This window comes from Panthera leo, chromosome D2 (assembly GCF_018350215.1).
Source record: "Panthera leo isolate Ple1 chromosome D2, P.leo_Ple1_pat1.1, whole genome shotgun sequence".
Taxonomy (NCBI): Eukaryota; Metazoa; Chordata; class Mammalia; order Carnivora; family Felidae; genus Panthera; species Panthera leo.
The window spans coordinates 35,172,356-35,184,324 of NC_056689.1; the positions used below are offsets into that span (position 1 = coordinate 35,172,356).

An 11,969-nucleotide genomic window follows, 5' to 3' on the forward strand; every position below is an offset into this window, starting at 1 on the left:
TTACTTGTCTCTAGCCCTCAGCTCCTCTACCTTAAACTGAGGCTAGCAACGGTAATAGGATTAGATGAGTACTTGGAAAGTAAGTGCACACAACATGCTATTTATGAACATTATTATGTTGGTAAATGTGCTGCTCACCTGAAGTGTGCGTAGTCTGATATCAGTTTTGGAGGCAGGTGTCACAGAGGCCATAAGTGACTTGTCCGTGGTCACACAACTGTGAAGAGGCAACACTCAAACCCAAGTATCCTCACCCCTTGTCCCATGGCTTTTACATTTTCACCTTCTGCCTTTGCAGCAAGTGTGGAGGGAAAGCAACTCGAGGGAAAGATCAGTGTGTGGTGGTGGGGGAAAACCTGGATGGCTTCCTAGAAGAGATGAGTCTTGAGGAAAGGGGAGTTTGGAGGGCATTTCAGGGAAGGAGTGTATGATGAGCACAATGGACCAAGGTGTTGGGGACTAACTGGCTGGCAGAGGGTCTGAAATGTGAGGACTGGAGAGACACAAATTGGGACAGGCAAAGAGGGGCCAGATTAGAAGATGAGCCCTGATTACAGGCACTCTGATGGCCAGGTGATGGAGTCGAGAATTTGAGCTGGTGGACCACAGAGAGCCACAGTTAATTCTTGAGCAGGAGGGCTGGTTATAATAAAAGGAAACTTTGGGAAGGAAAGAAGGAAAGCAATCTGTCTTTACTAAGAGTCAGTATGGGCCAGATAGTAGGTTTGGCATTTTCACATTATTTTATTTGCACCTCACAACAATCCCATTGGGTTAGTATTAATGTCCCCATTTTATAGACGAGAAAACTGAGGCTCAGAGAAACTGAGTCATAGAGTTGAGCCAGTGATAGAGCTAAAAGTTCGATTTCTATCAACCTGACCCCAAACTTGTGTTCTTTCCACTGCACCATGTGGTTCTAAGTTGTTCTCACTCTCAGAATGCCCCTTGTGCTGTGGGGGAGGTGCGGCTGCCTCACCAGGGGTTTAAGAGTCTTTTTGCAGGCCAGATACCTCCAGGACAAACCTGGGGTCACACTGGCCAAGAAGAGCTCAGTATCTCTGACACTTTGAGGAATTCCCAGCACAGGGTAGGGTGAAGTACTTGGGCTCCAGGTTTCATAGAAGTGAGTTTAAATCCTAGCTCTGCTTCATACTAACTGAACTTGAGCAGTGTCCTTAAATCGCATTGAGCCTCAGCTGAGGCAGGGCAGGAGGATGAGCCCTGGATTAGGAATCAGCCTTGGCATAGGTTCAAACCCCAGTTGAAGTGACAAATACCTGAGGAGGTGAAATGATGTGTGTATTCACTTCAGAATAATGGGGATGATGGGGGGAGGTGAGTTGGAGGAGGTAGAGGGGAAACAAGATTGACCATGAGTTGATAACTGTTGAACCTGGGTGATGGGTTTACGGGGTCTATTATACCATTCTCTACCTCTGTGTATGTTTGCAAATCTATAATAAAAAGTAAAATAATAATAATATATTAATATAATAATAATAATAAAACACAAGAGTTATGTCCACCACACTGTCTCCCACTGAATCAGAATCTCTGGTTCCCAGTGATTGTTATGCTTTAACATCTCAAATGAGAACAGCCAGGGTGAGAATCTCTGCATAGACTGTATGACTCACTAGCTATGTGAGTTCAAGCTAATATCCTTCCCCTGTCGAGCCTCAGTTTCCTCATCTCTAAAAGGGGGGCAAAGATTTTAACCTCATGGAGTTGTTATAAAGTTTAAATGAGATAATATAGGATAACATGGGCTGGACATAGTTTATAACAGAGTGGGCAGATCAGCCTGAGCTTTATAGTCACGCGGAACACAGCCAGGCCTCTAGCCTTAGTGGGTGAGGAACCCTAAGCCAATATGTGCAGAAGATGATGCCAGATGGTCTAGAGATGAGCCTCACCTTCTGGGCAGCTTTCACATTTTCCAAAGCACAGAGAGTTCATCAACTAGCGGGGGTTTTTCATCTGCCTTTCCTTACTGCTTACAGACCACCCTGCACAAAGACACCGGGATCACTGTGACACCACCAGAAGTACAGATGGGGTCAGTGTTTGGATGGAGGGAGTCTTGGGCTTTCTCTGCAGGTCTTGCCACTGACTTCCAGGACTTAACCCTCGGTTTCTCCATCTCTGTCAGGGCAGAGTAAAGAGGCGGACAGCCTGTGGCAAGGGGTAGGCCTTAGGGGACCACTTTGGTTTGACAGACAAGGTGACCTGTTGAAGCTTGGAGGGTGGTAATGGGAGCTTGTGGTTGGGGAGGGGCCCATGACATCTGCGTCAACTCCTCTGGGATAGAGAAAGAGAGCAAGAGGAACAGTAGAAGCTAGAGCAGGTGGAGAGGCGCGGAGGACACGGTTCACAGCAGGAGAGGAGCGAGGAGCTACAGAGAGGGGACTCCCGGACACCACTCCGCTCTGCGATGGTGGAGGCTCAGGGTGGCAGGATGACCACCCAGCCCGCGGTCTGCGCACCGGCCTGGGTTCCTTTTCTCCTTCCCGCTCTGGTGGGCTCCGCAGCGCCGCCTGGCGGACACGCCGCTCTTTGCTCAGGCTTCAGCAGCAGCCGGCCGTAGCCCTGGGGATCCCGCGGCAGATCCGGAGAAAGCCGGAGAGAGACGTGGAGCGCGCTGTAGGGATGGGCGTTTGTTCCCCAAGGGGGGGACTCGCAACCGGGCCTGGACCCCTAGCACAGAATGGCACCCTCTCTTCACGAACTCTGCGCCCGGCTGACTCAGTTCCATACAACACGTCGGGGAACCGTTTCTCCCTCCAACCCCTAGTCCCCCAGCCTTTTGCTGTCTCTGAGCAGCTTCTTCGGGAAGGAGGTCTCATTAAATTTTCAAGGCGTTTTTGGTTTTGATTTTTGTTAATAAAATACCAGGAGTGGGCGTGAAGGCACGAACTTGTCCAATTCGTCTCCCTGTAGGTCCCAGACCTGAAATTCCAGGGCGGGGTAATTTCTAGGTCCTTCCCCGCCCAAGCGGGTCCTGGCGGGCGAGGGTGGCGCAAGGACCTCTGTCCGAAGCCGCGAGGCTAAGGAGGGAGAAGCGAGGAGCTCGGAGTGGTCAGGGCCGTGTGGCTGGCGCTGGTGAGAGGGTGAGCAGGGGCCTGGCTTTCACGTCCCAAGCCGCCGGCCCTGGAGCCGTCCCGACTCGGACCTCACCACCTCCTGGAACGTCCGCCCCTCCCACTTGCGGGGGTGGCAAGTGGCCGGGGTCTCTCCCAGAGCCTGGGGATGACAAGCCCCCCCATTGGCCGGGGTTCTCGAGGAGCCAGGCCCAGCCAGGCCCAGCCCAGCTTCTCTAAGCCGCCACAGAGGGGGAGCGGTGCTGCGGCGTCCCAGGACACAGCCCGCTGGGGTCTTCCGCCGGCGCCAGCTCCGGTCCCCGGAGTCTGGGAGTGCGGGCATGAGGGTTGGAGGCGACGGAGCCTGAGTCCCCACAAAGTTCTCTCCCGGCGGAGGCCTGCGAGCTCACGCGGCGTCTCGTAGGTCGCCGGGGCTGCTTTGCGCGCTACCCGGGAAAAGGCCCCGAAGCTGTGAAGCTGACGCTGGGAGGAGGGTGGAAAATCTCAAAGTCACCAGCCCCCGAGTTAATGGCGGCGGGGACGGCGCGGTTGACCGACCGAGGCCCGAGGCCGAGGGCGGCCTCTGCTCGGCGGTGACCCTCGGGAGGCAGCAGGGGGAGCTTGACGCCGAGGGAGGCCGGCGGCTCGGAGAACCCAGGACTGCCTGACCCCAGGGAGAGGGGAGTTCGGGGTGCGTGCTCAGCGCCGCGACTCCGTAGTCCCGGGATCCCAGGAAAGTCGCGCACTGAGCCCAGAGCTCCCGCCGACCCGGGAGGGCGAGCATCCAAACAGCCAGAAGACCACAGAGCTCACGCCCGGGGCAGGGGCACGAGTGTCTGTGTTGGGGGGGAGGGTCGGGGGGGGTGACTGAGTCTCCCCCCCCCCCCCGCCGCCTCCCTCCCAAAAAAGATTAGGGCTCTTCTGTGCGTGGTTCTATCAGAGCTTCGGGCAGCTCAGTCCCACCACTCAAGTTGGGGACAAGGGAGCGGTGCGCGCTGCGGGGATGCCCGCGCGGACGGAGAGTCCCGCCGCGCCCTTTTCCGATCGGACCTCGAAGCCGAGGACAGCGCTCAGCGCCCACCTGGTCTCCCTGGCGAGACAGGGAACAGGCTCCCTGACCCTCGTGGGGCCGAATCTGAAGGGGCTTCCGGGTCGTATGCCCGGGCGCGCTCTCCTGCGGCACAGACTGGGGTAGAGCTCGGGCTGCAGAGAAATCCGGACGCGGAAAAGCAGCCGCGGCGCCGGCCAGCCGCGGGCCCGGACTCTGGGCGTGGGGTGTTGAGGGCTGGGCTCCGGCAGCCAGAAGGAGAAAAGGAGAGCGAACTCACTTTCAACCGAGGGGCTAGGTTCCGGCGCGCTCCCCCCAGGCCTGGGAAGCGGATTCCCAGGCGCTCACCGTCCCCGGATCTATCCCGGCTGCCCGCCTGGGACAGGGATGCTTGGAAAGCAAAGACAGGGACAGCGGGCAGTGGCACCTCCCCAGGGCTAAGGCCTTGGGGAGAGTCCTGGACTGCGCCGCTCTCTGTACAAAACAAAAGCCAAATTCTCAAAAATCTCAAGAGAGAAATAATGATTTTTAAAAAATCATTTTTTTTTCCTTTCACTTTTAACAAACCGTGTGCTGGGAGGAAAATTAAAAACTAAATGAGCGATTGCTCAGGACACGATCTTTACAAATTGTGAAATCCCCTGTTTAAAAATATTTTCCCCAAGGCAAACCCCACGACTGGCCAGCCCTTTGCATCTTCCTAAAAATCACAACAAAAACAATAGGAAATGCAGCCACGGTCCTGGGAAGTAGGAGCAGCCGTGAGGCCCAGGGAACCCACTGCGGCCGAAACTGCCATGCTCTTCCTTTCTCTTTCACCAAAAAAATAAATAAATAAAAAATAAAAAAAAGATAAGAAGAAGTAAAACCTTTTAATACATCAAATATACGGAATTTTAATCTTTAAAGCGATACATTGTCTATTATTTTAGTACATGACGTAAACCTTATTTGTCCCCTTCTCAGCGGGTGGACTTAAAAATTAAAAATAGTTGTGTTCCTTTTAAAGAACAAAATAAGGCAAATGAGGTTTTGGAATAGAATTGTTTTTCCTTTTTTTTTTTTTTGTTTTCTTCCAGAATACATACAAAAAAATACCCATTCTCTTTCGATGGTATACACCTTAAAAATAATTGCAATTTGAAATCAGAGCTGACAAATTGTGACTTGTTTTGTTTTGTTTTTTTCATTTTTTGTAACAAACATGCATGTAAATTTGTGTTTCAATCAGACATTAAATAAGAACGTACAATACAATAATAGCAATTTTAAAGTAACATTAAAGAGAAGACCTCTAGTTCTGTGGCGGTTTTGTATTTATTTATACTCTACAAGGGATGGGAGGGTTTGTTTTTCACATTTTTACCCTCAAGATTTAATTTTTTTTTTTTTTTTTTACCCCTCCTCCTTTTTACCTACGGAGATCAAACTAAATAATGCACTTTTGAACCACGGGTCCGCTTGGAGCTAACATAAATAAATACCAGTGTCCACCGATGCAGTCCTCAGATGAACACCTTCTCAATTAATTTTTCCTTCTTTTTCTATAAAAAGTCAAATGATATTTTTTCAACTTTTATAAAGTTTGCGTGGGTGGGGAAATGAGAGGTGGAGGAAAGGGGAGTTTCCCACCGGGTCTCGGTCGCTGTTTTGGGTAGATAGATACGGCATATATATACTTTCCTTTCCTGGCCCGGGTCATCCCCACGCGCGGGTGACAGTAGCCTCTGCCCTGTTCCCGCCCCTCCCTCGGCTCCTCCCTCCCCCCCCCCCCAGCTCCTTTCTCTCCCTTGCTAACCCTCCCCACCGCCCTCACTGATACCCCAGTGCCGAGGCGGTGGTCAGTCTCTGTCCGTAGAGGGCATAGGGGGAGTAGTACGGTCCCGTGGCGGCGGGCACCGGCACAGGAGCGCCGGGTGTGGGTAGCGGGCTCTTGGAGTAAGGGTGGTAGCGGCTGCTGAGTCCCAGCGCGTGGTGGGGGCTGCGCAGCGCCAGCGTCCCGGGACTGCCCGGAGCGCCCGATGTGGGGATGTGCATGTGGCAAGCCATGGCGGCCGCTGCGGCGCTGGCCAAAGACGATGAACTGGGGTAGCCCGACAGCAGTTTGTCTGTCCCGGGGAAGGCCGTATGGGTCCGCAAGTGGCTCAGCAGCTCTTCGGACGTGGCGAAGCGCTTGTCGCAGGGCCCGTTGGCCGACACCCAGTTGCAGATGTGGGGGAGCGGGTCGTTAGGGAGCATGAAGCCGTAGGGGTAGAGGGGGTGGCCTGCCAGGGAGGGCGGTGTGGCGCCGGCAGCGGCGGCAGCTGTTAGCGAAGAGTGCACGCCGTGCAGCGGGTGCGTGGGGTACACCAGCGGGTATCCGGACTTGAGCGCCGCGGCCGCCGCGGCCGGATCGTGAGCGCACGAAGCGCTGGCTGCCGCCGCCCCTGCTAGGTGGCTGGCGCAATGGTAGCTGAGGCAGTACGGGTCCCGGCACAAACTGGCTGTCATCACGGATGGCGGCGACGCCCCGGCCAAGGGGCTGGAGCCCGCCGGCTTACTGCAGCCCAGAGAGCCCGCCGCAGCCGCCGCCAGCTGCGCCCCCACCAGGCTGCCCGGCTTGGTGGGGTCAAGAGCCACGCCATGTGGCAGGAATTGGGGCGGGTAGCCAGCGTAGGCCCCAGCCAGGCTGCCTGGATAGGTCATGCCCGCGGGAGGCAGAGGGAACACTGTCTGGCCCGGCTTGTAGGGTGATACCGGAGCCACCAGCCCAGAGCCCAGCACTGAGGAGGAGGTGGGCGCGCTGGGGCCCGAGCCGGAGCTGGAGCCCGATGAACCGCCGCAGTCTGAGCCTAGCGCCTTGCCCCCGGGGCCCCCATCTGGGTGCTGGTTTACGTCCACATTAATCCCTCCGCCGCAGCTAATCCGGCCGTGCGCCAACCCAGTGGGTCCCCCTTCGGCGGAGGCGCCCCCGGAACCCTTGCTGGAGCCGCCGCCGCCGCCCGCGTCGGGGTCCTTCTTGTCGTCCTTGCCCTCTGGGCCGCCCCCGGCCGAAGGCAGCATGCCTCCTGGCGAGCAGGCCGAGGCGCTGGAGCTTGGGCTGCCTGTCCTGGGTGTGAATGGCTGGCAGGTGGCGCTCGGTACCCGGAATCCAGACTTTTCTGCTGAAACCCCCCCGCCGCCGCCCCCGCCACCACCGCCTCCGCCGCCGCCGCCTCCCGGCTCCTTCTTATCCGAGCCGGGTTTGGAGTACGGCTTGAAACTCGACTTGTCCTCCACGCCGATGTCGCTCAGCTTGAGGGGGCCCGACTTTGCGTCCTTGTCGCCCCCGGTGCCGTTGCCGGCACCGCCCGCGCCGCCCCCGTTGGAAGCGACAGAGGAGAGTTTGGAAGAGGGCGAGGGGTCGGGCTTCCCGATCTGCGAGCATGTTTGCGCCAACAGCGCCAGCGGGCTCTTCTTGGCATCAAGCTGCGGGGTCAGACGTGAGGTTGGGGAGTGGCACAAAGAGAAAGAAGGGGAAACCCTTTAGAATCCTGGCTTCTAAGGTTCAAACGCCCTTCCGCAAACCGCCAGTTACGATCCAGGCGCAATCCTAGGCAGCACCCCCCACACCCCCCCAAGAGACAGACACACACACACACACACACACACACACTCGCCCCTGAGAAAGGCAGCAGCTCCCTCCTCCCCGCCAAATCAGGATATATTCTTCCCTCTATAGGCGCCAACTGTATTTTTAAAAATACTCAGAAATGTTTTGGTTTCTGACTCCTAGACCCAAAACTATACCTCCTCCCCCATACACACACACACACACACACACACACACACACACACACACACACACCTATTTCTTCAGAGTAAGGGCTCAGGCCGTTGGTGCCTTAGAGGCTGTATACAAATATCAGTTTCTGGGGACCCTTAAGACTGCGACTTTGGAACCGCATTTCGGACTTCCGCCCCTCTTCCGGGCCGAAAGTGAAGGGGCCGGAGTCAGGGTGGAAGCTTTAATGCCAAAAGGAGAAATAAGTTTTAGCTGCTTTGTCCACTAGCATTCCCATCCCATTCTACCTCTTGCCCCCTTTCCGCCCTAGTTTTAAGGTGCGGGAGCACTATGGGCTCTCCCCCATCCCGGAACTGAATCACTCTGACACCCCCCCCTTCCCACCCCCAGATCCCGAGAGAAAGAAATCCTGTGAAGCGGCAGCCAGGGTGGTGGTCCCAGCGCGATCCGGGGAGAGGGTCCTTACCTCGATGGGGCTGACGGGAGTGGAAGGCAGAGGCTGCAGGTACTCGGGGTGCAAAATGTGGCCAGTCCGTGCCGTCAGCATCTTCAGCACCTTGATGGGCAGGCGGTTAGCCTGGCGGAGAGGGTCAGAGGGGGGCACAGCGTGCACAAAAGGCTTGGTGCTGCCGGCCAGGGACGAGCCTTGGCCGGGGCCAGAGCTATTTCCAGAGAGCGCGCTGGTCCAGGCAGGGTCCGCACTGCTGCCGCTGCCGCCGCTGCCGCCGCCGCCGCCGCTGTGCTTACTGCTTCTTAGGGCAGAAAGCGAGGGCGCTGTGCTCATGACCCACCCGCACGCATGGGAGCAGCGGGGGGAGGGCTCCGGGAGGCGCGGGGCGGGCTCCGGGCTGCGCGCTCGCCCGGGGAGCAGAAGCAGTAGGAGGAGGAGCTGGCGCGGCGGCCACGGGCACCCAGCGCGCCTTCTCGGCGCCTGGAGCCAGAAGCGAATAATCCTGGGTGGCCCGCAGCAGTGCCGTGGCCGAGCGGGAGGAGCCGGCCGGACTGTGGGAGTGCCGGGTGGCTCGCCGTGTCCGCCTCGGGCTGTGCCCCTGCGCTGCGCACTCGCGACCCAGCGCTGACGCTGCGCTTGGCGATGTGAGCCGTTGCCTGTCCAGCCGGGGCTCTGGCGAGGAAACTCACTTCAAAAGCAGCTGCACCAAGGGGGAGATTAAAGCCTTTGCCGCCTTCCAATCAAATGGGAGCCCGAGGTGATTGGAGGGTCAAGGGGATGTGACGCGTCCCGCGCCGCCGCCGCCGCCGCCGCCAGGACTCTCAGCGCTGGTTTTAATGGGCAGCTCCTTCTTCACCGCCCCCCTCCCGCGTGTCCCCTCCCTCGATTTCGCTCCGAGGACGACCTGGACATTTATTCTGCGTTTGCTATCTGCCGCCTCCCTCTTTTTTCTACCTCGTCGTCCTTCCTTTTCCTGGCTCGAAAATAAACTGAAACCTTTTTTTGCAGGAGGGTGCGTAAGAGGAAAAGATTGAGGGGGGTGTCCAGAAGGAGCAACGGCGGGAGTCTGGACGACAGCTGGACTGTCAACTCCAGGGGCGCACAGGGGCCCCACACACCAAATATTCTGTCTCGTTCAGTAACTGAAATCTCTCGCGACGCGGCCACCGGGGTAAGGAAAGGTGGAGAGCGGGTGACGGAGGAAGTCCGCCCGCCCGCTTTGATTTCTCAAGATTCGGCAGCAGAGAAACCAGAAGCTAGGTGGGCAGCGGAGGCGGCGGCGGCTCGTCTCCGGGCTGTGCGCTGGGCTCCCAGCCCTTCCCGGCCACGTGACGCCCGGGGACGCGCAGATTGGGGCAGGAGCGGGGGTCACATGTTTCCTCTGTTTCACACTCCGTCCCCCCCTCCCCATTCTTACTCTCCCCTGCTACCCTCTCTTCTCTCTCCCCCTCTCCTCAGTTCTTTGGGCATCTCCACCCCTCCATCAATTGTCAATGTTCCTCGACCGCAATCAATCAGTTATTTGTCAGCTCTTGTCAATCCGCCTGTGATTTATGTCAGCTTTTGTTGCTGATTACAAGGCGGGTGCGACTTGAAGGGGAAAAAGGGAGAGGGAGAGAGAGATGGAGAGAGAGTAAGGAAGAGACCAAGGGGGAACCAGCGGAGGGGGAAAGAGGAGCAGCCTCCTGGGATGGGGTAGGGGTGGCTCTAAGAAAAAGAACGAAGGAGAGGAAAAGAGGCTCTCTGTGTCAGGAAAATGAATAGTGAGGGTAAAGTGCGCAGGTGCGCCCAGGGCGCTGAGAGGGTTGCACAGGCCTGGGGTGGGCGCTTTGCCCCCCTCGGCGTGGAAGAAAGATACACCTTTCTACCTCTGGGACTTCAGTCTGTTGGGGCCGCGGAGGGAGGAGCTGCCCCGGGTACCCGAGACGGGCGGCGGCGTCTAAGATGGGAGATATTTTTGTCTCCCGGATAGTCCCTCGGGAGCGTGAGGATGTCAGGCTGCCAGCCTGCCGCGGAGTCCGCCCTTCGTAGTGCCCCGACCCGAAACTCAGACTTATTTCTAAGAGCCACACCACCAATGTAACTTTGAGTCCTGGAGGTCAATGGTGGGGTACCTCCTCCCGGTCTTAATTCTTTGACTTCCCTTCGGATCGTAGCTGGGGCTGAGAGGCTTCGAGGAGGCCTGGCCGTGGGTGTCCGGTGGAGATACATCTCAAACTGACTCAGGCCCTCTCCCCAATCCTCTCCCACCCTGCGGTATCCCCGCAGGTTTGGTAGCCGGGATTCCTCTGGGCTGGCTACTCGCTCGAATTTATAGGAACGCCGAGCTGGGACTGACCTGCGTTGGGAAAGCAGAGGGAAAGAACGAGAGAGGGAGGGGTCGGTTGCTTGTAGGAACTTGGGTCTTCCAGGGAAGCGGAGCGGGACTGCCGCGTTCCCCTCGATTTGCACCGTCACTCGGGCGGTTTGGAAGGAAGAGGGGAGGCGCTGTGCGTGCCTCTGTGTACCTGGAGCTGGGTGCACAAGTGTGTACGTACGTCTGTGCCGCGTGTGAGTTGTCAGGGCTTTGGTAGCGTCCGGAGCGAGTTCGGGGGTCGCTTCCAGAAACTCGCAGAAACTGGAAGGAGGCGAGAGGAGGATACATCCCCTTCCTCGGAAGGACTTGGACGACTTTGAATCTCCCCTCCCCCACTTTTCCGCCCGGCTCTTCTTTTGTTGTCAAGTCCTTTGATAAATGGTGGGGCAGGGAGCGCGGGGAGCCAGGAGCCAGTCTGTACCCGCGCGGGGGGCAGGGGCCGGGTCTAGCGACCCGGTTTCCACCGGCACTGAGCCCCAAACGGCGGGGGTCGGTTCTGGGACCTGCCCTCCGCAGGCTCGCCCTCTCCTCTCTAACCGCCCCATTCCCCTCTCTCCCTTTTTTTGTTTCTCTCCCACTCCACACAGGTACCGAGAACTTTCTGGGGTGAGTTTTAGAATTCTCTCATAGGCATTCTTTTTCTGCGTTTTAATCTTATCCCTCGATTCTTTAGGTTGGTAAACTTCATGGGATTGTCACTTGACTAAAGACAATTTGGAGAAGAGCGAAGTGAGGCGATGTGTTTTTGGGGCTGCTGTTTGTCGGTGTGTGTGTGTGTGCGTGTGGGTAGGTGTAAGAACACACCTGCGTTCAAGGAGATTTGGAGTGTCTGCCTGTGCGACAAGTGAGGAAGGTGAGTCCGTAAGATGGTGGCGAGGCCACACGAGAGGCTGTGAAGGTTGTCTGAGTCCTCTTTGGGGAGCGAGTCCCAGGTGCCCATTTCTGAGGGCGGGACAGTCCTAAGCTGTCTCTACAGGGCAGCGCGTGGGGGAGGCCGCTTGTATCCAGCGGGTGTGTTAGTGTCGGCATCAGTGAGTGCTCTGCTGTCGAGGTGTCGGCCCGGATCAACTGTAGAGCTCCCAGCTCCGCTAGCCCCGCCGTGGGCCGCGCGTTGTTGCAGGCTCCTCTTGAGGCCCAGAGACTGAATGCTGGGGGCGGCGGCCAGAACTGGAGGTGACCGCGGGCGTCCTCTCTGCCCCCCCTCCCCCGCCCGCAGTCTTCTAGACTCAGTTCTGTCCCTCTCCTGGAATTCCAGCAGCTTTTTCTTT

General features: G+C 57.4%; 1 protein-coding gene across 1 annotated transcript; it reads right to left on the bottom strand.

Annotated features, from left to right (window-relative positions):
* Positions 1-5,007: 5,007 nt before the first annotated feature.
* Positions 5,008-9,154, bottom strand: ZNF503 (zinc finger protein 503). The gene is made up of 2 exons (XM_042908642.1): positions 8,361-9,154; positions 5,008-7,578 (listed from the first exon to the last, which is right to left on the bottom strand). The coding sequence occupies exons 1-2, from the start codon at positions 8,676-8,678 to the stop codon at positions 5,944-5,946; spliced, it is 1,953 nt and encodes a 650-aa protein (XP_042764576.1). The 5' UTR covers positions 8,679-9,154; the 3' UTR covers positions 5,008-5,943.
* Between the last annotated feature and the right edge of the window lie 2,815 nt (positions 9,155-11,969).

Excerpts from the sequence above, each read along its gene's own strand:
- ZNF503 (XM_042908642.1), bottom strand. The coding sequence starts at position 8,678 with ATGAGCACAGCGCCCTCGCTTTCTGCCCTAAGAAGCAGTAAGCACAGC. Across the intron at positions 7,579-8,360 it reads CTCCCGTCAGCCCCATCGAG|CTTGATGCCAAGAAGAGCCC; the intron begins GTAAGGACCCTC and ends CTGACCCCGCAG.